The 25,972-nt window shown below is 35.9% G+C and overlaps 1 protein-coding gene across 1 annotated transcript in view; it reads right to left on the bottom strand.

Annotated features, from left to right (window-relative positions):
• LEMD3 (LEM domain containing 3) overlaps nt 1–25,972 on the bottom strand; it is a 67,104-nt gene that overhangs the window by 25,206 nt on the left and 15,926 nt on the right. Inside the window, exons 2-4 of the mRNA XM_008535034.2 lie at nt 11,268–11,305; nt 7,096–7,162; nt 4,755–4,822 (exon numbers count right to left, since the gene is read on the bottom strand). Coding sequence (XP_008533256.2) covers nt 4,755–4,822; nt 7,096–7,162; nt 11,268–11,305 — 173 coding nt within the window. The remainder of the gene's footprint in view (nt 1–4,754; nt 4,823–7,095; nt 7,163–11,267; nt 11,306–25,972) is intronic.

Raw genomic sequence — 25,972 nt, 5'->3', positions numbered from 1 at the left:
AGCTCAATAACAAAAAATCAAACAACCCAATCACAAAATGGGCAGGGGACATGAACAGACATTTCTCCAAAGAAGATATACGGATGGCCAATAGACACATGAAAAGATGCTCATCATCACTAATCATCAAGGAAATGCAAATCAAAACTACACTAAGATATCACCTTACACCTGTTAGAATGGCAAAAATATCCAAAACCAAGAGTGACAAATGTTGGAGAGGCTGTGGAGTAAAAGGAACCCTCATACACTGTTGGTGGGAATGCAAACTGGTGCAGCCACTATGGAAAACAGTACAGAGATTTCTCAAAAAGTTAAAAATAGAAATACCTTATGACCCAGCCATCCCACTACTGGGTATCTATCCTAAGAACCTGAAATCAGCAATTCCAAAAGTCCCATGCACCCCTATGTTCATCACAGCATTATTCACAATAGTAAAGTCATGGAACCAATCTAAGTGCCCAGCAACTGATGACTGGATAAAGAAGATATGGTACGTATATACAATGGAATACTACTCAGCCATAAAAAAGGACAAAGTCGTCCCATTCACAACAACATGGATAGACCTTGAGTGTATTATGTTGAGTGAAATAAGGCAGACAGAGAAAGACGAACTCTGTATGACTCCACTCATAGGTGGTAGTTAACATACAGACAAAGAGAACTGATCGGTGGGTACCAGGGGAAAGTGGGGGTGGGGGGAAGGCACTAGGGGTTAAGTGGTGTACCTACAACATGACTAATAATGATGTACAACTGTAATTTCACAAGGTTGTTAACTATCATAATCTTAATTTAAAAAAAAAGATCTCAAATAAACAACCTAACTTTATGCCTCAGGGAGCTACAATAAGAACAACAAACTAAGCCCAAAGTTAGCAGAAGTAAATAATAAAGATTAGAGCAGAAATAAACAAAATAGAGAAAAGAAAAAAAAAATCAAAGAAACAGAGTTGATTTTTTTTTTAAAAGATCATCAAAATTAACAAACCCTTAGCCAAGAAAGAGAGAAGATTCACATAAATAAAACCAGAAATGAAAGAGATATTACAAGTGATGTCACAGAAATAAGAAGGATCATAAAAGACTACTATGAACCATTATTCACCAACAAATCGGATGACCCCCTCACAAAAGGATAAATTTCTAGAAACATATAACCTACCAAGACCGAAATAGAAAATATGAACAGACCTATAACTAGTAAGGAGGTTGAATCAGTAATCAAAAACTTTCAACAAAAAAAAGTTCAGGACACAATGGCTTCATTGGAGAACTCTACAAAACATTTAAAGAATTAACACTAATCCTTCTCAAAGTCCTCCAAAACAACTGAAGAAGAGGGAACAGTTCTATACTCATTTTATGAGACCAGCACTACTCTGATACCAAAGCCAAACAAAAACACTACAAGAAATACAGACCATATCCCTGACGAATATAGATGTAAAAAATCCTCAACAAAATACTAGCAAACCAAATTCAGCAGCACATTAAAAGGATCATAAACCATGACCAAATGGAATTTATTCCTGGACTTCAAGGATGGTCCAATACACAAAAACCAATCAATGTGCTATATCACATTAACAGAACACAGAGTAAAAACCACATGATCACACCTCAACAGACACAGAAAAAGTATTTGACCACATTCAACACCTTTTCATGATTAAAACACTCAACAAACTAGGCATAGAAGCAAATTATATCAATATAATAAAGTTCATATATGAAAAACCCACAGCTAATATCATATTCAACAGTGAAAAACCGAAAGTCTTTCCTTGGAGATCAGGAACAAGGCAAGCATGTCCACTGTTGCCATCTCTATTCAATATGTAATACTGGAAGTCCTAGCTAGAGCAATTAGGTAAGAAAAGGAAATAAAGACATCCAGATTGGAAAGGAAGAAGTAAAATTATTTCTGTTCACAGAGGACATGATCTTATATATAGAAGACCCTGCAGATTCCACAAAAAATCCGTTAGAATTAAGCAAATTCAGCACAGTTACAGGGTTAAAAAAAAACATAGAAAAATCAGTTACATTTCTATACACTAAAAATCAACAATCAAAAAAGGAAATCAAGGCAATTCTATTCACAATAGCATTAAAAAAAAAGAAAATACTTAGGAACAAACCTTATTCAAGAGGTGAAAAACTTACACATTTAAAACTACAAACATTGCTAAAAGAAATTCAAGACACAAATAAATGGAAAGGCATCCCATGTTCACAGATTGGAAGGCTTAATATTGTTAAAATGTTCATACTACCTACCCAAAGCAATCTACAGATTTAATGCAATCCCCATAAAAATCCCAATGGCATTCCTTCAGAAATAGAAAAATCAATCCTAAAATTCCTATGGAACCTTCCAACTCTGAAGAGCAAAAACAACTTTGAGCAAGAAGAACAAAGCTGGAGGCCTCACATTTCCTGAATTCAAAACACATCACAAAGGTACAATAATTAAAACAGTATGGTACTAGGAAAAAGACAGACATACAGAGCAATGGAAAAAAACAGAGATATAAACTCACGCACATACAGTTAACTGATCTTCAACAAGGTGCTAAGAACACACAATGGGAAAAGGATAGTCTCTTCGACACATGGTATTGAGAAAAGTGGATTTTCACATGCAAGTGAATGAAACTGGACCCTTGTCTTACACTATACACAAACATCAACTCAAAAAAACTTAAACATAAGACCTGAAACTATAAAACTCCTAGAAGAAAACACAGGGAAAAAGCTTCATGACGTTGGTCTTGAAAATTATTTTCTGGATATGACACCTAAAGCACAGGCAGGCAACAAAAGCAATAACAGACAAGTAGGACTACATGAAACTAAAGAGTTTCTGCCCAGCAAAGGAAACAATCAACAGAGTGAAAAACCAACCTACAGAATATTTGCAAATCATGTATCTGATAAGGGCTAATATCCAAAATAAATAAGGAACTCCTAAAACTCAATAACAAAAAAAATCAAATAACCTGACTTAAAAATAGGCAAAGAACTTGAATAAACATTTCTCCTAAGAAGATATACAAATGTCTGATAGGTATATGAAAAGATGCTCAACATCACTAATCATCAGAGAAATGCAAATCAAAACCATAGGGAGATATCACCTTACACCTGCTAGAATGGCTATTATCAAAAAACAAAACAAAAAACAAAAAAGCATTTTTGAGGATGTGGAGAAAAGAGAATCCTTGTAAACTACTTTTTGGAATGTAAAACGGTGCAGCCGCTATGGAAACTAGTAGGGAGGTTCCTCAAAAAAGTAAAAATAGAACTGTCATATGATCCAGCAATCCCACTTCTGGGTATTTATCCAAGAGTACTGAAAACAGGATCTAAGAGATATCTGCACTCTGTTCACTGCAGTATTATTCACAATAGCCAAGAAGTGGAAACAACCTAAATGTCCATCAATGGATCAATGGATAAAGAAAATGTGATACATACACACACACACACACACACACAGAGGAATATCAGTCAGCCTTAAAAAAGAAGTAAATCCTGTTACATGTGACAATGTAGATGAACCTTGAGGACATTACGCTAAGTGAATTAACCAGTCACAGAAGGACAAATACTGAATGATTCCATTTCTGTGAGGTATCTACTGTAGTCAAACTCACGGAAGCAGAAAGTGGAATGGTGGCGGCCAGGGACTTGGAGGAGGGGGAAGTGGGGAGTTGCTGCGCAACGGGTACAGAGATTCAGTCACAGAGGGTGAAAAAGTTCTAGAGATCTGCTGTACAATGATGCACATATAGCTGACAATACAGTACTGTATACTTAAAAATTTATTATTAGGGTAGATCTCATGTTATGTGTTTTTCACTACAATAAAAAAAGGGAAATGAAGTTTGTATGACATGACTTGTTCACGATGAACCCACGCCAACACCTTAGGATCAGTATTTCCATTTGCAAGTATCCGTATCTTTATGGAAATGGACTGACATCAAGCTCCCCACGTTTTTCAAAATTCACTTTCCTCTTTCTGAAGTCAGAATGACACTTGTCCATCTTAACCTTCCGGTATCTTTCCTTTCACCTAGAATTTCCTAAAGATTATTTATAGTGCTTTAGAAAATTCACCTGCAAGTTCTCTCAGTACCCTGAGATGAAATTAACCCAGGGCAGAAGATTTGAAATAATTGACAATGGTCAGATGCTTACTTGCTATCTTACATGCTACTTACCTATTTCAATTTCTCTCACCAATGTTCGTACCCTTTCCAAATTAACGTGCATTCTCTCATAGAGAATGTTCCAAAACAAACTTTAGTAATTTCACTTTCTCTATCTTGCTAACATTACACCAAACAGCAAATCCAAGTTTCTTTTTTCTTTTTTTTTTGAGGGAAGATTAGCCCTGACCTAACATTTGCCCCTAATCCTCCTCTTTTTGCTGAGGAAGATTGGCCCTGAGCTAACATCCATGCCCCATCTTCCTCTACTTTATATGTGGGACTCCTGCCACAGCATGCCTTGACAAGCAGTGAGCAGGTCCACACCCAGGATCCAAACTGGTGAACCCCAGGGCCACCAAAGCAGAATGTGTGAACTTAACATAACTGCTGCACCACCAGGCCAGCCCCGCAAGCTTTTAAGAGTACAATTAAAGTAATCAAATGCATGGTACTTTTGATATAAGTTGTAACAATTTATATAAACTTTAAAAATATAGCTATTAAAATTTTAATTTCAGTGCTTACTTTTAAATATGCAGCTGCCTCTTGGACAGAAAGTGTTCTCTGACTAGAACTGCCACATTCATGATCTCCTGGAAAAATCAGCATATTATTAATTTTGAATCAGTACTATGTTAAACAGAACAAATATGATTAATCAAAATATCTTAGAAATTACACAATTATAGGTTATATTATTAGAATTAGTAAAGAAAGATGAACAATATTATTTATATTTTCTAGAAAAAAATTCCAGTAAGTAATATAAACAAACAAGTATCTTTACATAAACCACCACCTTTAAGTGCATTTCATTCTAGGTGGGAATATATCTTCCTCTTATATTCCCAACTGAATTGTTAGCCAGGGTAGAACACGTCACACTGATGCCTATGCCTAGCTCTTGGCACACAGAAGGCCCTCCACAGATGTATTATTATTCGAGGGGGAAAATTCATTATGCTAACTTATACATCTATTACTAAAGCTAATAATTCAAGTGTTCAAAAAAGTTTGAAGCAAAATGTGCATTTTCAGAGTATAACTAAGCCTATATTTAGCAAGGGGTGCACATGCTTTAAAAATTATTGTAACACAGATCAACAGGGAAATTAGAAGCCACCAGCTATGATCTGGTTTCACAAAGGGATGTGCTACATACAAAAGTTTGGAAAATTACATTTTCCTTTTCTTGTAGCTATTTATAAGAAAAAAATTCACAGCCTTTTCTTTCAGGCCATCTGTGGTTATTAGAGATCAATTATCCTTATACTAAACTACAATTGTAAGTTTTTCCTGCCCTGTTTCTTTCAACTAGTTTTTTAAAAAAAACTTTAACATGAAACTACAAGTTAAATTCTTGACTAATTTTTCCATCATAAAAGCAACCACGTTCCATTTATCAGTTTTGTTCAAGTAGACAGATTTTAATGGTCATGGTTGTAAAAAGAGAAGAAATACCTATTAGATGAACAAGTCAGTCTTCAAACTTTATAATGCATCCTCAGAATCAGATTCCATAGATCTACAGCAGAGGTCGGCTAACGACAGCCAATACAGCAAATCTGGCCTACCCCTGCTTTTTATAAATGAAGTTTATTGGAACACAGACACACTCGTTCATTTATGTATTATCTATGGCTACTTTCATGCTATAACGGCAGAACTGAGTAGTTGTGACAGAGGCAGTCTAGCCTGCAAAGCCTAAAAACTTTACCATCTGGTCCCTTCACAGAAAAAAGTTTGCTGACCCCTACTCTAGAAGAAGGAAGCTTTATCTTTAAAAGCACCCCAGATTACGCTGATCTAGCACACTTTATACTATAGAGAAAGCTGTAGAAGCTTGTGGTAGCAACATCAGGAATTCCTAACTAGAGTATATACTTAACCTATTTCTGGGTGTTACAGTATACCAAATAAATGTTATTAGCTTGCAGTGTACGAATATCACAGTGTGTCAGACAATGCAAAGAAGGATTTTAGTGATGTACACAGAATTATGAGCCTAAAAAAATCCTGACCATAAAGACCCAAAGAAAAAAATCAAAGACTGGTGAGAGGATGGGAACTGTCAGGATCCTAACTGCCTCCATCAACCAGAGAAGTTCACGTTTACCTACCAGGCTCCACCAATGATCTGGTTTCTATAAAAGGATCTGCTACATACAAAAGTTTGGAAAACTACATTTTTTCTTTTCTTGTAACTGTTTCTAAGAAGAGGATCCAAAGTCTTTTCTTTCAGATTATTTGTGAAATAAGAATATATAAAAATTTTAAAAAGTAATAAACAGATAAACTGCTACTACAGCTTATATATGCTAAACTTGACACCAATTCACCTATAGTATTCTAATTGCAGATATGTTGATACCTGAGAGCGCTCAAAGACTTACTAAGAGCAGAATATGAGGAAAATGCAATGAATCAGGAGAAAAAATTCTAGAATATATTTGCTTTATCCAAGGAAATCACACCTATACAACTACCAAAGGAAAATCTGTGCTTTTATATTAACCTAGGATTTTAGCTAATACATTGCTTACCCAATTCAACTGATATTTAAGCTTTCAGAATTTTTTGTTACTATTAATGCAATAAAGAAATTTGACTGACTTCAGAATCACATTATATAATACAGCATATACCTATAATTCATCCAATACATAAGGCAGGCAGGAAAAAGGCCCTGACTAAATATATGTATAAAAATAAAAATCCACTCATATAGATAATAAAAACTTCTAAAGAGAAAATACTCCACAAACTAAGACCGCACTTGGGGAAAACTATTTCTACTAATATAGCATGCTATGTGTGCAAATTAATTTTAAAACATTTTTACAGACTATTAACATTAAAACATTACCTGCAAGCTGTGCCAATCGATCATGAAGCTTGTATAAAGTGTTCATCATAAGATTTTTTTTACTTTCCTAAAATTGAAAGAAATTATTATAAAATATCCAATTGCAAGAAAAAATATGTAGCAAATAATAATGTTATTCAAAAAGAAAAACAGTAAATGAATTTAAAATCATAGAAGCTACATAATCTGAAAGACAAATTCATATTTAAACAGGGGCTACCATCTTTTAAAGAAACTTTAAGAATCTAAATTAGCACTCTAAATATTTTACTTTCTTGAGGAAGATCAGGAAATTGGCACTAAAGTTAGTACTAAACACAGTCTCAGATACAACCAACTCCCTCATCCACCAAAGCGATGCTCCTCATCCCTCCACAACAGTGCACGCTTACGTGCTGTTCTCAGGAGACTGTTTCCTTCAAGACTGCCCTTCATGATGTGTCTTAATCTGACTCAACTGCTTAGTAATAAGGGAATGAGTACTCACACTTTGATTTTTCCCTCAACCATTCCTAGGCTCCCAAAGTGGCCCTGTATAAATTTATGAACCATTAAAGGGAAACAAACATTTAATGACTATCTGCTAAGAGTTAAGAACTGTTCTCAGCCAATCGAGAGACCCAGTGAACAAGATGGCTCCTGTTCTCAAGGGCAAAAAACATATTAAGTGTTATGTTACAGCTGCAAACAAAGTATAGCATAAATACAGAACAGGGAGGGGGGAAGGAGATCCATTTATGGAAGAGAGAATATTTGAGCTGGGCTGCACAGGAAGAGTAGAATTGAGCATTCCAGGCAGAAGGAACAGCATGAGCAAAGAAAGGTATGAAGGCACAAACGCACTGGTTCTATTTCCTACAAAACCAGTAGCTAGTGCGACTCAACAAACTACTGGAAAAGTAGTTTGGGATCAACTGCTAGAGAGCCCTAGATACTGAGAAAAAGAGTTTGACTTCATTCTGCAAGTTTCAGAAGAGGAAAGTAAGAGAAACTGTGCATCGGGAATATTACTCTGACCATATGAAAGGAGACCAGAGAGGAGACTACTGCAATGTCTAAGCACCCTGCCAAGTAATCTAAAGCAATGAGACCCCAAGTGAAGAGCAATCAAATTAAAAGGGACCAACACAAGCAATGGGGGAGGGCAGAAAAGGAAAGGGGGTAATTATAGCTTATCGCACTATGTGAAATAAGCTCATGATTCACAAGGGGCCTGTGTCTTTATTATTTCCTTTCTTTCTCAAGTGTCTAACAAAACAGGATTACTGGATGAATATGACGAGGAGCAAATTCAGACAGAATATAAAAAGCAGGGAAAGTAACATTTATTGCCCAACAACACGTAACCTCACCCATTTATATTTTCATGTTGTACGTTCAGGGACAGAAGAGACAAATTTGCACACTATGGGTGGCATGCTTTTGTCAACCAGCTTTAATCAGTGACAGTAGGAAGAAGAAAACTCATGAAAGGCTCTTCAATCCTACCAGCAGTCCCCAGTTTGAAGTGAGATGGTTGACATAGACAAGTGACATTCCTTCAGCTGATTACTTGCCTTCCAACCCTTCTGCTTCTTTTCTCCCCAACTCTATCTCAACCAGATTCTGAATCAAGCCAGTTCTTATCTTCTCATAAGCTTAAAAATCCAAACTGCAAAAATCATACATCAAAAAGTAACCGCAGGGGCTAAAATCCAGGATTCTGAAAGCTACGCATTTGTGATACATTAAACCACAAAATTGTTTCTAATAAATACGTTTAATATCATAGGATGAGAAGGAGTTCCAATGATAGTGTAGCTTATGGACTTGATACATAAAACCAAGGTAAACCTAATTAAGCTCTGGTATTAAAGTAACTGAGAGTTTGAAGTTTGTTTCCTCCTTTATCTGGAAAAGAGACAATTTCCTTTTTGTCTTATATGTCCTGATCATGCCCATGCCCACTCCCCTTTCAAATCCAAAAATTTGACACCTGTCCTCTGTGATTACAACTTTAATGAATATCAGAGGCCTGGGAATAAACTTCATCTTTTGACTCACAGATACTAACATGGAGTAGATGAAGAAATAACAAAACCTAATTAGATGTAACTAGATCTCATACTGAATAAGATAACATACAAAATGTTACATTCTCATACAAAGAATTTAAGCATCCAAAAGGCTCATTAATTTTTCAAGAATTATTTTTCCTATGGTAACTTATTCAAAATGACCATTTATATATACTACAAGGGTCTCAAGTGCCACCCAAAGGATCAACTAAATAATGATCTAAATAGGTTTTATGGAATATGTTCCTAATGTGAACAAATCAATTTTGAGAAAGAAGCAGAAAGGCTTTGGTTCAATTATCTTTAAGAACAGTATGCTAAACTACAAGTAAATCTGAAAAGCATGTAAATCAAATGTAAAAGTTACTTTCCTATAGAAACACACTGGCTTATAGTCTCATTACAACCTTCTTCCAGTCTGACTGCTTTTCAGATTGTCTCCTAACATTCAGCTTGAAATGTTTCTAACTACTGGCTTCCATAATCACCCTAAAAAACACGTTAAACATCTACAAATAAATCCATATTAAAAGTCAGCTATCAAGTAACCTTTCATTAAACAAAAATAATTTTATAATTTAAAATAGCTACCTTCTAACTGTCTGTTTTGGTAAAGTCCAGACTTTCTTTTACTAACACATCTATCATTTTCTGATGGAAAAGTTTTCATTCTTGGGGGAAAAAATCAAAACTGTAGGGTGACTCTGTCAAATTTCTCATATACTGTCACCTTTATATATTTCCCTCTTCTATCCTCAGCCAAGTTTTTCCTCAAGGATATTTTCACTTGAAATTTTCAATTTCAATTATCAAGTCTCCGATTAAATGATAATAATGGACTTTAAACACTTAGCATTGTGCCCGGCACAGAACAAGCACCTAATGTAGGTGAACTGCCATTATCTTCACTACAATCATTGCTATTATTTAGAGGTTCAGAACTTCAGTTTCTCCCATGGGAAAAATTATACAGAAGAAAATAAAGCCTTTTTTCCCCCCAATGTTCAGGAGTATATTATACAAATTTAAATTATAATGCCAGGAACTGGCCCAGTGGCATAGTGGTTAAATTCACATGCTCCACTATGGCAGCCTGGGGTTCACCAGTTCGGATCCTGGGTGCGGACCTACACACTGCTCATCAAGCCATACTGTGGTGGCATCTCACAGAGAAGAACTAGAAGGACCAACAACTAGGATATATAACTATGTACTGGGGCTTTGGGGAGGGGGGAAAAAAAAAAAGCAAGACTGGCAAAAGATGTTAGCTCAAGGCCAATCTTCCTCACCAAAAAGCAGACCTTTTAAAAATACATTAAATTATAATGCCAGCAGCAGTGTTATACTTACTATTCTGATAGTATCATATTATAACTTTTTAAAAAACAAATATCACTGCAATAGAATAATACTAAAAATAATCATTAGAAAGTGCCACTTTCTGACAATCTAAAGTAATACTCTGTGGATCTGACTACACATCCTTCAGCACAGTAAATAATGTTTTCTATATAGGTCTATATTACTGTCAGTTCCCATAATAAAAAAATTAACAACTAATTGTGTATTATAAGCTCAAATATCTTAATCTTTGAAGTGCCTATAATGATGGTAAGTGAAAAATATTTTCATGGGAGTAAAATTTTAGGTTAAAATTAATATTATAGATCCCTTAAAAAGAAAAGGAATCATAAATAGGTAGCCTAAGGACTCTGTTTCTTTCTAAATCCTTTGCCTTCCTGATGGCTGAATAGGCATGCCCATGAGCAAAAGCTCCAGGGAGAGACAAGATGAAGGCAAAGATGACAAAAACTGTTAGGGTCTCCAACAACTTAAGGAAACAGGAAAAAAAGACCAGATCCCCAGATGAGAGACCACTGGTATTTCACTTGGCAGTTGGCTTTTACCCTAAAGTGATAAACAGGTCAGCTCTTAGGAGAAAAATCTGTGTCAGATTTAATTATACTATACTTAAAGAATGCTCAAAATAAGAAAATTTATTGCTTTGGCCTAAAAGAACCTTTAAAATTACTGTTTTTTTAGTTGACAGTCATCCTAATACTTTTATCATATAAAACAGGAGACAAAATATCATTATTATGATCTTTTACTTACCTGTATTTTTCCAAATGTTTCATCAAATGGGTTTTTTACTATCAAGGAAAGAAAAAAAGAAAACTATTAGCATCACTGAAGAATGAGAATGAGAGGCTCCCTAAACAAGCCCTCTTAAATGCCAGCATGTTATTTTGCTAAAACTGAATGTAAACATGTAAACAAACTGATGATAACAAAGGCTAGGGAAGTAATCTTTCAGACTTACTATACTTACCATTCTCACTTTGAATTTGTGGTTTTCTCTGTAATAATTGTGAACAGGTGCCCTGGTGTCAGAACAGCTGGGGTCAAGTCCCAGCTCCATTACTCACTAGCAAAGGAACCCTGAATTAACATCTACTTAGCCACTCTAAGTTGTAGTTTCTTCTTCAATAAAGGAAGGCCGAAACAATGATACCTACCTTAGACAGCTGAAAGGCTTAAATGAGATAAACCAAATAAAATGCTTGCCATAGTATCAAACACTTTACACATGTTACATATTACTGTTACTGTTAATGACCATATCATTTGTTCCCCCCTTAACTTGGTTCCTCTTCAAAATGTAGACTAAAAGCAGTTTCTACTTGAGGAAATCTAAGATGCTTTAAAACCGAATAATTCATTTATAATTCTGACTTCTAATGATTAAAAAAACCCTTCCTAATCCTTGATAAAATCTGGAAAAGTGGCAAGAAACAGATAGATCAAAGTAGCTAACAATTAAGTCTCAGTACTAAACAACTTGATATCTCTGATAAATATTATAAGGAAAAGATTTACCACTTTCCATCCAAAATCCCTATAGCCACCCCCCCCCAAAAAGACACAAACAAGCTAATGGCTGAATATGTAGCATCTCTCATGGTGATATTTTAGAATCTCCTCCTCATCATCTATTTTAGAATTACAGGCAAAAAGATCCAAAGCTTTCAGATCGGTGGACCTCTATCATCCAGGTCACAACCAAGACCAACTGAGCCTACGAGTAGTTCACACTGACCAGGTTTCCTTTCTGAGGTGCTTTTCTATTTTTATTTGAGAAAACAGGAAGTCTCATAGGAACCAGGAACTGCCTGATTCTAAGAAAGTTCATGTGTGAGACCAGTTTAACAAGGTACAATAAAAAAGCAAGGGAAAAAATGTACCCTGCTATTATCCAAAGGGATTTTGCTAATGGATTTTTAGACAACATTTTTCTTTGGAGCAATAGGGTTTTAATGCTAGGAAAGAAAAAACTTTGAAAGGTAGATCAAAAGTACTCAATAGGGGAAGAGGAAAAAGAAATAATACAGCTTAAAGACTAAATAAAATGTTAAGAATGAGAACACACTTGGACTAAAGAGATACTTTTTAATGACATTAATTTTAATGTAAAATTTGAACAATTTAAAATAGTTATATTTAGTTCAATATACTACTAAAAAATGATGCCTTGTCAATCTACTTAAAATAAATTGGTCAAACAACATTTTACTTGCTCTTTATAAGAAGAATTCTAAAAGATATTAAAACCATGTAGGGCCAGCCCCGTGGACGAGTGGTTGAGTTCGTGCGCTCCACTTCGGGGGCCCCGGGTTTCACCGGTTTGGATCCTGGGCATGGACATGGCACTGCTCATCAGGCCATGCTGAGGCAGCGTCCTACATGCCACAACTAGAAGGACCTACAACTAAAAATACACAACTATGTATAAGGGGGCTTTGGGGAGAAAAAGGAAAAATAAAAAATAAAAATAAATCTAAAAAAATTAAAACATGCAATTCTAAAAACCAGGTTTTAATGTCTATGAAGAAAAGCCATGGTAGCATTATTTTTTGACTGTACACAAAAACTATTTTTTGTCGAGATTATTAAATGGAAAACTAGCTCTTCAAGCATCTCTCTGAAAGCATGACTGTAAATTGTAGACATTCCCCACTAGACTGCGCCTTTGTGAGGGTCCATATGTTATTCATGTTTGTATGCCGGAGCTGGGCACAGTACTGTACATACAGAGAAAGCCTGAGAAGTGCTGGTTGTGCTTTTCTGTATTCTACTCTGTGTGTTAACATTTAAGCTGAAGTGCTCAGTTCTGCAGGCAGCTGGAGAAGAGGATGTTCTTGAGCAAGTGGGGATGAAGAGCAACAGGATAACAAGAAAGCCAAAGAGCAGAACAGTAATTCTGTTGAAAAACACCACTCTGCCCTTCCTATCTTTCTAGATTTCTGCCTCTTGTCTAATGGGCTAACATACCCAAGAATATAACATATCTACAAAGCCAACAGTATACTTTCCATCCTACACAACTTCGGTTAAGAAATTTTCCCCCAATTTCCTATGACAACTGTCATCTATTAAATTAACAGATAGACCTATTAAATTAACAACAGGAGTAAAATGTATCCTTGAGGTTAAGTTTTAGAAAAGACGCTCCATCTAAAAACATCTAAAAACAGCAGTTTTAACAAACCAAAAGCCCTCAAATTTCTAAAAGCATCTTTACACATCTAACTTTTCTTCCCCCAAATCATTTCAGTATTTCTAAAACCACACTATCTTTTATCTCATCCAAATTACCTTCAATTCTAATGGAAATAACACATATGTTAACCCCAGTGAAAATACTCCTCCCTCCCCTGCCAAATAGGTAACTGTAGAGAAGAAAGCATATTCCAAAAGCATCCCACAGCAGAGAACTGCCACCCCATTCATTGGCCTCTTTTCTAGGGATCGACCTGAGAGTAAAGTACAGGTCTCATTCTTTACCCTAAAGCAATGATAATGTCAAGTTGGTATTTCAAACTTTATTCTTCTTTCCCCTAAAAGGCAGAATCTTGAAGCCATTTGAGACCTGGTATTGGTCCTTCTTTATAATCTACACCCCACCAGCTTCTCATTACTACTCTTTCTCAAATTCTCCTGGTTTGGCCATGTCTCCTTCAATTTTCTTGTTCAGATCACTTCAAACCTCAAACACACCAAACTTGTCTTTGTAAATGTCCTTAATGTTTTGACATCTCTTCCCCCTTTAACTATCCCAATGATTGTAAAAATCAAATTCCTTAAAAAATCAAATCAATTATACTACTAGACCCCTCAAAATCATCTAATGATTTCCCATCACATTTTGCTTCAAGGAAGTAATTCTAATCTTGCGATAACTTCCTACTTACTTATAAACACATTGTCGACTCACCATCTCCAAATTTCTCTCTCACTCACATAAATTTCAAAAATGTTACTAGTTTTACTGATCCTTTCTGTCAAGTGTAAACTTTTTTTCATTGTCCTAGGCTGAAATCAAATTTATCAACCATTATGAATACACAGATAAAAAGGAAACAAAAGGAAGTATATCAACCTATAAATGTATTCACAAAGTACATCTTAATGTTGACCAAATAAATTGATGTTCTCCTCAGACAGGCTCCATTTTGGTCACTCAATGGCAGTAACAGGAAGAAAAGTCTGTAGTGACCAAAGTTCTTTTACAACTCACAAAGAAAGATAAAGTTTATTCATTTAATAAACATTTATTGAGTACTTTGTGCTAGGCACCGGAAATGTGGCAGTGTATAAAATAAGAAATATCCCTGCCCTCTAGGAGCTTATGTTCTAGAGGGTTAGAAGAGACAATGAACAAACACATTTTAAAAATATATAGTATGTCAAATGGTTCTTAGTTCTTTGAAGGTAAAACAGCATAATGGTGCTTGACATGTAAGGGACCATCTAAATAAGATGGTCAGAAGGCCACACTAAGAAGGTTGCATTTGTATAAAAATCTGAGAGCAGAGGGAACAAGCCATGTGGATAACTGAAGGAAGTAGTTTACAGACAGAACAAGAAGTGTACAGACTGTGAAGGGGAGCATGCCTATCATATTACTCCTGGAAATGGAGCAGAGTGGATGACAGGGCAAATAGCAAGAAATGCAGTCAAACTGGTAAGATCATTTAAGGGAGTCAGTAGATACAAATAATGTAGGACCTTAAAGACTTTTATATATTACTCCTAGTGAGAAACCTCAGAGAACAGGAAACGTGTTATCTGGCCTCTGCTTTAGAAGAAACGCACACGTAGTAAGCGGTGGGTCACTCTCTTGATTAGGTTTAAGAGACCTCAGCATTTAGAAAAGAAATGATCTGTTATTTATGGCCCAGGAAAACTGAGAAAATAGTACATTCAGGATGCTTTCCTCCTGCTTTCTCTGGAACAGCACAGGTAACTTCAGTCAGCCTCGAGATTTTTCTGTTCTGAATACTTGAAACTACTATCAATTATCAGTATACAAAAATATTCTCCCAGGAGGAACTGAATAGACATTTTTCTAAATAAGACATACAAATGGGCAACAGGTACATGAAAAGATGCTCAACATCATTAACCATCAGGGAAATGCAAATCAAAACGACAATGAGATATCATCTCACACTTGTTAGAACGGCTATCCTCAAAAAGACGAGATAACAAGTGATGGTGAGGATGTGGAGAAAAGGCAACCCTTGAGCACTGTTGGGGGGAACGTAAAATGGTGCAGCCACTACGGAAAACAGCATAGAGGTTCCTCAAAAAATTAAAAAGAGAACAGCCATATGGTCCAGCACCCCTACTTCTGGGTATATATCCAAAGGAATGAAAATAGGATCTCAAAGAGATATCTGCACCCCCATGCTCGGTACGGCATTATTTACAATAGCCACGATATGGAAACAACCAAACAGTCTGTCAACAGATGAATGGCTAAGGAAGATGCAAACACACACACACAATGTAACATTATACAGCCATGAGAAAGAAGGAAATCCTGCCATTTGCAACAAAATGGATGGACCTTAAAGGCATTATACCAAGTGAAATAAGTCAGACAAACATAATACTATATGATATCACTTATATGTGAAATCTAAAAAAAACACCCTAAAGAAACAGTGAGTAAAATGGTGGTTGCCAGGAGCTGGGGGAAATGGGGAGATATTGGTCAAAGAGTACAAATTTCCAGTTATAAGATTAACGAGTTCTGGGGATCTAATGTACAACATGGCAATTTTAGCTAATAATAGTGTACTATACACTTGTAAATTTCTAAGAGATTAGATCTTAAACGTTCTCACCACGAAAAAGAAATGGTGATTATGTGACAGGATGGAGGTGTTAGTTAGCTAATGCCACAGTAGTAATCATTTTGCAATATATAAATGGACCAAATCAACAAACTTATACAATGTTATGTGCTAATTATATCTCAATAAAGCTGGAAAAATAAATTCTGCCAGGAAGGCTCTGAGCCTTTGATCTTTCTGGTCTTCTTCAAGCCTGGGTGTTTTTCCTTCTGCTTCATTCTGTCTTCGAGGTCCAGTTTGCAGTTCTGCTATAGTCATAAAGGATGCCTAACCACTGCAGCTTATCATGACTCTTCTCTTCTCAGAAGCCCTATGTATTTATTCAGTATCTTTACTACCTTATATCACAGTTTAACTGTTGTTTGTTTCTTCCTCCAACAAGACTGCAAAATCTCTACCTACCTCAATTCTTTGCAGACACTGCGTGATATATATTGAACGAATAAAAGCTTGAAGGCATACTGCAGTCTCCTAGAATAACAGCTTCACCAATGCCAGAGGGGTACTATAATCCTGAGCACTCCACAACCTTCTCCTTTGAATAAAAAGGAAATTATACTTATTGAGCTCTTGGTATGTTCCAGGAATACTGATGCCATATACTCAGGAGGTAGCTCATTTCATCCTTATACCACTATCGTAGAGTAAGTATTACCCCTATTTTTTTATTTTTTATTTTTCTGGTGAAGAGGATTCACCCTGAGCTAACCTCTGTTGCCAATCTTCCTCTTTGTTTTCCCCCCTAGAGGGAGATTAGCCCTGAGCTAACATCTATGCCAATCTTTCCTCCACTTTCTACGTGGGATGCCTCCACAGCATGGCTGATGAGTGGAGTAGGCCTGCACCCAGGATCCGAACCCACAAACCCAGGCCGCCAAAGCTGAACATGTAGAAGTTGAACCACCAGGACATGGGGCCGACCCCACCCCTACTTTTATGGAAACTGATGCATGATGAGGTTGGGTTGCTTCCTTGAGGTAAAAGCAGTTTAAAAAAGTGAGATTCAAACCTATGTCTGACTCTGAAGCCTACATCTTTTTCATTACAGAAAAAACTACAGGAAAGAAAATATTTGGTTCTGATTGGTTTAAGAAAAACATTCTTCTCTAGAACTTTTCAGATTTAGAATCATTAAACTTATCATCTCCTTATGACTTAATGCATGAAAAATGCCTAAAATGGGGTTAAGGAGGAAAAGACACTGCTGTTGGAGAACACACTGTTGTCTGTCGTCTCTTAGTTGAGAAAAGATGCTTCAGAACCAAGCTCTCTAATGGTAGTCCAGGGAAAATCTTCCATGATATATCAAATATAAGACATTGATGACCACCACGGGCAGCATTAATCACTCCCCTTCTCTCTGCTGCCATGGCACTGTGTTCGTAAGACTGCAAAAAACTTACCACAAGGCATCACTTTTAAAAAAATCATAATTTTCTGATTTAGATCATACCACATCTAAACAACATTTTGGCTTCATCTTTCAACATAAGATATTCACAAACATATATCAAGTGCCTACTATGTGCCAGGCATTATGCTAGTTGCAGGAAATTAAAAAATAAAAACATATAAGCCCTGTCCTCAGGAAGTTCAGTCTAGAGCGTAGTAACTTTTCAGACATGTGCTTTCAAAGGCAGTCTCTTATAATCCTAAAACTCGATGACCTGAAGGCTAGGCTTTAGTCTTTGGAAACTTCAAGACATCTAGGCAGTTAAACTCAGCTGCCTAAATGACCAATTATCTCTCTGAGTTGTACCTTTTTGTAAACAGACATTCAAATTCTCAAATCCCATCATTTAGCACTAATGGTTTAAACAGAGCATAATTACATGTGAAGAAGCAGGGATTGGGGGGCAAATGTTTGCAACAGCTGCAGAACACTGCACCTGTGTGGCAAACACTTCTGCATTTCACCATTAGCCAGATGGATCTAAAAATGGACAGGATGAACAAGGCAGTACATACTTTTGCAACACAGCACGTTGCCAATTTGTTCTCTGAAAGTTCTCCAATTATTTAATGGCTCTATTAAATATACAGTCATTCTAAAACACAGGAACAGTTCACTTCAAGCATACTTAATAAATAAATGACTGTGAATATTGAGATTAAATCAGCAATCAAACTAGACAAAGTTTTATGGACAAAAACTGTCTACCATATAAAACTTGCCTAGGTAAACTCTTGCATCACCCTTGTTCTACTTATAAATCACCTTTCCATTTTAATCCCACCACTCTATCTGCATTTACAGAGGTACAGACCTAGATGGAGTAATGAGTGAAAGACAAGGGAAGGAGGACGAAAGCTCAAAAGTTTCTCCACTTCTCTAGGGCTCCTACCTTTGCATGTGCCCTGGTTTAAGAGAGGCAACAATCCTGTATGACTTCCAAATATGCTATTCTTAAAGAATGACAGAACATACACAGTGATTTTGTAAAATTAAATAAAAAGGGCTTTAAATGTGGATACCAAAGCACTAAGAATATAACGAAAACTGAAATAATGCACCCAAAGAAATAAAAGGTCAAAACTCATAATTAAATTGGCAATAGCCTTATTATTTGGTTGGTTCTTATTCTTCACCTCTATATGATAAAGAACATTATAGTCTCTTTCAACCATGTGGTCATTTAAGTCTCACATTTGCTCACCATAAAAAAGAAGACTCCCTAGGGAGAAAAATAGACTGTAATTAAAATTTTTGTCTTTATTCAAGCACTAATTTCACATTATAATTGTACTCCAAGTTTGGGATCTCTGTAACAAAAGCCGAAAGACACACTCCTAACCATAGACTGGTCAACAAGTATTTATGAAGCATATTCTATACACCACGTTCTGAGAACATGCTGCTTAAGGAGTAGTGGAGATAAACAAGCAGCTCTGATACATAACGGAATCAATACTACCCTAGAGTTTAGTATAGACGGCTTTAGGAACTCAGGAAGAGGCAAATAATTTCTGCCTAAAATAAACTTGAGCCTTAAAAATAAACCAAGAGTAATAAAATGGAATGAACTACTGGAAAATGCAACATTGATGAATCTCAAAAACATCATGCTGAGTAAAAGAAGGCTCAAAAAGAGTATTCTATGAATCCACTTATATGAAGTTTTAGAACACGTAAAACTAAACTATGATGAAGAAAGTGTTGGAGTACTGACTGGGCATGAGGAAACGTGGAGGTGAAGGTAACGTTCTGTATCTGTAGGGATTTAACTTACACAGCTGGATGCATTTGTCAAAACTCACCTGATGGTACATTAATGATTTGTGCATCTGATTATGAAAATTTTACCTAAAAAAAACCCAAGAGTAACAAAACCTCACTCTAGTTAATAATATGCATAAAGTATGTAAGGGTGTGGTATCATAACGTCTTCAACTTACTTTGAAACACTTTTTTTTTTTTTTTAAAGATTTTATTTTTTCCTTTTTCTCCCCAAAGCCCCCCGCTACATAGTTGTATATTCTTCGTTGTGGGTTCTTCTAGTTGTGGTATGTGGGACGCTGCCTCAGCGTGGTTTGATGAGCAGTGCCATGTCCGCGCCCAGGATTCGAACCAACGAAACACTGGGCCGCCTGCAGCAGAGCGGGCGAACTTAACCACTCGGCCACGGGGCCAGCCCCTACTTTGAAACACTTTTTAAAAAGACAGAATGACGGGGCCGGCCCCGTGTCCATGCGCTCTGCTTTGGCGGCCCAGGGTTCGGATCCTGGGCCTGGACATGGCACTGCTCATTAGGCCATGTTGAGGTAGTGTCCCACATGCCACACCTAGAACGACCCATAACTGAAATACACAACTATGTACCGGGGGTATTTGGGGAGAAAAAAGCAGGGGAAAAAAAAAGAAGAATGATGGATGGCTAGAGTGATGCATAAGATATATAATAAATACTGAACATGTTAACTACAGAATCTAGGTGTGGGTGTACGAAATGGTCACAGCACAATTCTTTCAATTTTCTGTTTGAAATTTTTCATAATAAAATTCTAGGGTAGGAAAAGTATTTAAAAAAAAAATATTTGTTGATGGTGCTAAAATCTTATAAGAGAACTGGTAAAAGATCATTTCGATACCTAGGCACATTAGGTAAAACCCCAATTTTAAAAGCTGCGGCTTATTGTACAAGAAAAAAACATTTTCTTCCTTCCAATTCTAAAGTCTCGACAAATTGAAAACTGAAAAATTCCTCTTCTTTTGCAAAAAAACTAGAAGAGTTACTGTAACGTAAAGGTTTTTTTTGTTTTAGAAAGACTTGCCTAATACAGTCTTCTTTTTTAAATTCATATAATTTACATTTACAAATAGGATTTTATATTTTTTACTAAAATGTCAGGAACTTGGCATATAGGAAAACAGCCGAAATACAGGAGCTTGTACCTAGTTAATTTTCAAAAAGTAAATGTTTCACAAATATTCAAAATTATTTTCCAACACGCTTAACCTACTGATTTGGAGGTAATTCACCTACCAATGATTTTACAAGACTGGCTTCATTTCCCTAAAATAAAATTATTACTAAATTGGAAAGGTAGATCACTAGTAATTCAAGAAAATATCAAAATATTACACATTTAAAGGACTTTAATGATATAGTCTATTCATTAAGTGTTGAGAGTAAAGGCAGTCTAAGAACACATTCAAGTAAAGACAAAGCACAATGTCTACTTAAACTAACTGGAGCTTTCTCTTACTACACTGCTCAAGGTCCAAAAGTTTGAGTGATCTGCTTTTTCAGTACTTTCACAGATCTCTTCTTGAAAACTATTTTTGCACATATGCCAGTTAAAGAATTATGTTACTGCATGGTGACAAGTGAATAGAAAAATAAAAGCAAGTCAACCCACAAAGGTTAGATACAAACCTATAAATAAAACCAAGCATCTGTGCAACAGATAACTTGGCACCCAAAAGAATTTATGCTAATGCAACACTGCAATTTATTAAACATGATGACAGCTCACTGTAGTAAGAGATTTTAAAAATTAACTGTTACACACTAGAGACTGGCTATAACACTTCCTCAAGGTTTACATTGCCAAGAATGCAAGTAAAACTGTATTGTAACAAGGTCTGTTCTGAAAGAATATTGCTAAATGAGAATCTGGAGATCCAAAAGGGATCTGTGATACACTGTACAACCTATCTCCAGCACAATGCAATAAAGCAACATGCATTTCCCATACAATTAAATACAAGAGATCTTCTACTTAGTAACATTCTGTATTATAACGCCCATGTTTAACATTTTAAATGACTAGAGATAATAAATAATACCACCAGTTTAGTTTTGTGTAGCACAAAGACAGTATGCAAATAAGAAAACTGGAGAGAGAAAAGCTACAGAGCAATGAAAAGGTGAATAGAACTAAAAAAAAAAAAACTAAATGATAGTAGTTCTCATTCCTTTCATTAAACAGGGATAAGAACACAGCTCTGATAAAAGGGAAAAGGGCATTATAAGTATAGACAGAGCACAGAGATTTAACTATGACTGAAACAAACATATAAACTGAATTTGGAGCTAGAAAGGAAATCACCGTCATTTATTTTAGCAGCAATGTGCTTGAAAGTGACATCCTGACTTGTAGCTCTGGAAGAAAGCAGACAGACAGGCAGTCATGTGGGAAACACAGGAATTTATGTCATCATTAGGTCAAAAACAAAACCAGTGGATAAAACAAAATATAAGCAGTTACGATATGCAGTAAAGTAGGCTAAATAAGACTTTTTGTTGGTTATAATATATGGAACCTTAAGAGTAAAATCCATGCTTTCACAGGAACACAACGGACAGAAAACACAACATACACTGTGATCATAGCAGATTTTCACCTAACGTCTACTTCTAACTTCTACAACTTCCACTTGTAGCAGGGCGAGAGAATACAAATAAACATGCAGGAATGAATGCTAAAAAAATGATGCATGTAATTCCCCACAATCATGTCATTGGCTGTTATGGTCAATAAGCCTGTCCCCTAGACAAACCCAGAGATGGGAGACAGGACAATACTACTCCCTCGGCTGCTCTCAGTTCCCCTGTAGCTCTCATACTGTGAATACGTCAAACACTGAGTATGAATTTAATGTTTAAAGATCTACTGTGGTCCTTAATGCTTCCTCAGGTACTAAAACAGTCTATTCTTACACCAGAGGGAAAAAAATCTCACTTTTTTGAGAGAGCATATGGCAGCCTCTAAACCTAGGGGACTTTTCAAAGGCATTTTTCACTAGGCTTAGTTTTTTCTTTATGCTCTGACTTCAGAAACCTAACTTCACAGAACTACTATATGCTAGAACTGAAAATTGTAACCTATCAATAACAAAACCGTTTTCCGAAACAAGTAAAACTAATGCTTTAATACTCATTTAGTAAACATTCAAGGGATCTTAAAACTCCCAAATCATGACTAATTTCAAGCTTATTTCCCCACATACCATCTCTTACTTGTGAAATTCTGTTCAAAAAATTTTTGAGCAACCAAAAACCAAGCACTAAGGAATACAAAGATGAAAACTCACAGCACCTTCCCCAGGGCATCTGATAATGCAGCGATTTTCACTACCTTGAAGGGTCAGAGACCCTTCTGAGAAATCAGTAAAATCTCTGGCCCTTCTCCCCAGAAAAATGCACACACTTTCAAAAATTTGCATATAATTTCAAGGAGTTGCTATTCATCTGGAGTCCATTTATGGCCTCTTTAAGATTCATGGACCACTGTGGTTATAGGAACTCCTGGTCTAGTAAATATAAGCCTTTTTTTTAAAGGAGGAGGTGGGGATAATTTCAAAGGAGATTCAAAAACAAACACACAAGATGATACAAAACCATGTAGACAGTCTAGTATAGGGACAAAGATTTCACGTCAGGGGTTAGATTATCTGTATTTAAATCTTGGTTCTGCCACTTACTGACTCTTGACAAGTTTATTAACCTCCCTAAGCCTCAGTTTCCTCCTCATCTAAAAGGGAAGGATAATAATAGCTGGCTCTTATGATTGTTTTAAAAATTAAATGAAATAATGAACGCAAAGTTGAGCACAGTACTGAGACAGAGGCACAAGCAAAAGCTCAGACTTTGAGTTGAGCTGATTCCCGAAGTCCGTACAGTCCCAATCCGCATACACTCTCAGAGTAAACCTCAGTTTCTTAAGACTGTCTTTATGACCAAAAGAGCTCAACTACAACATCACCTTCTCCCAAACCCCACTGCCCAAAGCAGCCAATGACTCCTAAAACTTCTTTAAAACCTATGATGATCTTCTGTGGCAAAATGTTGATTTCAAGTTTATCTGTTTTATTTATTCATTGTGAAGTCTCTTCCCCCACAACCAAGATTTATTAACAAAAAGAGACAGAAAAGAAAAGCACGGCAACAACCCTGTAATGAATTGGTAGATAAAGGTCTTGTACATTAAAGCACAGATACTGTAGTTCTTTACATTCATATGATGTCTGGTCTAGTTAGCAGATTTACTTGCCAGAATTTTTATCTACTACTTTAAGCTGTTTATTCCTTTTTTTTTTCAAATTGAACACGTTACTATAGGCTATTTAATCTTGCTTTTCAAACATCAAAATCCATACACGATGTGTATGGATTTTTATTTATTTAACTCCAGTACTTGTATGTTTCTTCATCACTAAGCAGTTGTTGATGAACCTCACTGTCTTTATTCCACATTATAATTCCTACAGGATTTATCAACCAAAAAAGAATTTTAAAAAAGATTGGAAATGTTTGCTTAAAAAAATAAAAAAAGCAATCTAAACCAACCCAATAGAATGTTACACTCCTGTATTTAAAAGTTCATTTCATCTGATATTCTGCCTACAACAAAATTCAGGCAGGGACACAAAACCACCCTAGTTTCTCTCACTTTCTAACCCAAATATTACAGAATTTTTTAAAAGGTACAAAATAGTTTCAAAGTAATAGAGTGGTATTTTTATCCTTTTCCTTCTTGGATGACACAGTATTAATATAATTTATAGCTGTTTTATATTAATTTCAACCTAGTACAATTTAAAAAATTTAAACTACAAATTAAATTTTTAAAATTTAAATAAGATGCAAATGTTTCTCTAAGTAATGCTTACTTCTGAAGGTATGTCATTTAGATGAGTGAAAAGTATCTTTTCACATTGAAAGGTAGCGGGGTAAAATGAAAAAAATCTCTGAAGCAAGAAATACTAGCTCTGACATTTATGACTTGTGATCTCAGACAAGTCACCTCTCTGGTATCCTAGTCACCTAACATAAAATAGGATGTTTTGTGAATATGTGTAACAGATGGGGACAAAAGAGATGAACAAACCTTAGGTTTTTCTTCTTTTCCTAAACCTAGCATGAAATAAAAAAATAGCGCTCAGCTTACAAAATAACACAATATATCAGTACTCCATTCCTCGTTTGTCTCTGTCATGGAGCTACTGGAAAGAAATGACAGAGTTCTTAGAAAATCTGCGAGTTAGGAAGAGACAAGGCAAGACCCCCCTCAAGGCAAGGCTCCCTGCCAAAAATCTTTTGTCGTGCCTGAATTTTTCACTAACTGCCAAAAATTTCACTAATCAGAGAGAGAATCTGGGTTAAAGATCTTGTATTTGAAGTACAATCACCTCTGAGAAGATTAAAGTCCTTGTACCAGTTGGTAGGTTGGTCAGTCAGTCATTTAAACATTACAACTCATCCTCTGACATTACCTATGAATGTCTTAAAAACAAATTCTAAAATATATCCAGTATATATAATTTCCTTATAGCATGCTTTAAATGGTTGTCTACTTTTTAAGTAAAAGGACTTCTTCATTTATATCAAGGCATTCAGATCTCCACAACAGTATTTTTAGTATTCACTAATATGAGAAAATTCTACCATGAATATAATAATTTTTTGTATCCTAATCATAGCAGTACTGATATACAGTTGAAAAATAATAGCACAATATGAGGGGGGCAAATCATTTGTTAGGTCCTCAGACAATACTTTGTAATGGGTGCAGCCCCCAAAATGTTTTCAGCCCATAAGTTGAGAACTACTGACAAATTCTAACTGAAAAATGCAGGCAACCCAACTCTACACAAACAAGGATGAAGGATTATTCAGAGGGTGGGCTAAGATCTGATTCCATATTGGTTCACTTCTCACTAAAGATAATCACATTATCAAATTTTACCATAAATTATATCACACAATTTTTATTATCAGAATTTTACCATACTGCAAATTAAACTCAATCAAATAGCTTTCCCTAAGATTTAGCTAAAAGGAGCTGAACTGAGGGAATAAAAGGAGTCGGGATTTGGTAAAGGCGAGGGAACATGCAGGAGGAATGCAGTACACACAACAGTTAGAGGAGGAGCTTCCAAGTCACACTGCTGAGTTTCAACCAGCAAGGGAACTCTGTCACTCCCCTCTCTGACCTATAACTTTGGAGAAAGTGATTAACCTAATCTCCACTACAAATGCCTCATTTGTAAAATGATGTAAAAAACGCTTAAAAGGATTAAATGTTTACACTCGCCAAGCACCCAATAAATGGATCTACTATTTATTATAGGGCATTATGCTAAATGAAATCAGTCAGACAGAAAGACAAGCA

The sequence above is a fragment of the Equus przewalskii genome, chromosome 5 (genome assembly GCF_037783145.1).
Source record: "Equus przewalskii isolate Varuska chromosome 5, EquPr2, whole genome shotgun sequence".
NCBI classification, from domain to species: domain Eukaryota; kingdom Metazoa; phylum Chordata; class Mammalia; order Perissodactyla; family Equidae; genus Equus; species Equus przewalskii.
Note: the sequence above shows the minus strand (reverse complement) of the source record. Positions and strands in the feature narration are given on the sequence as shown.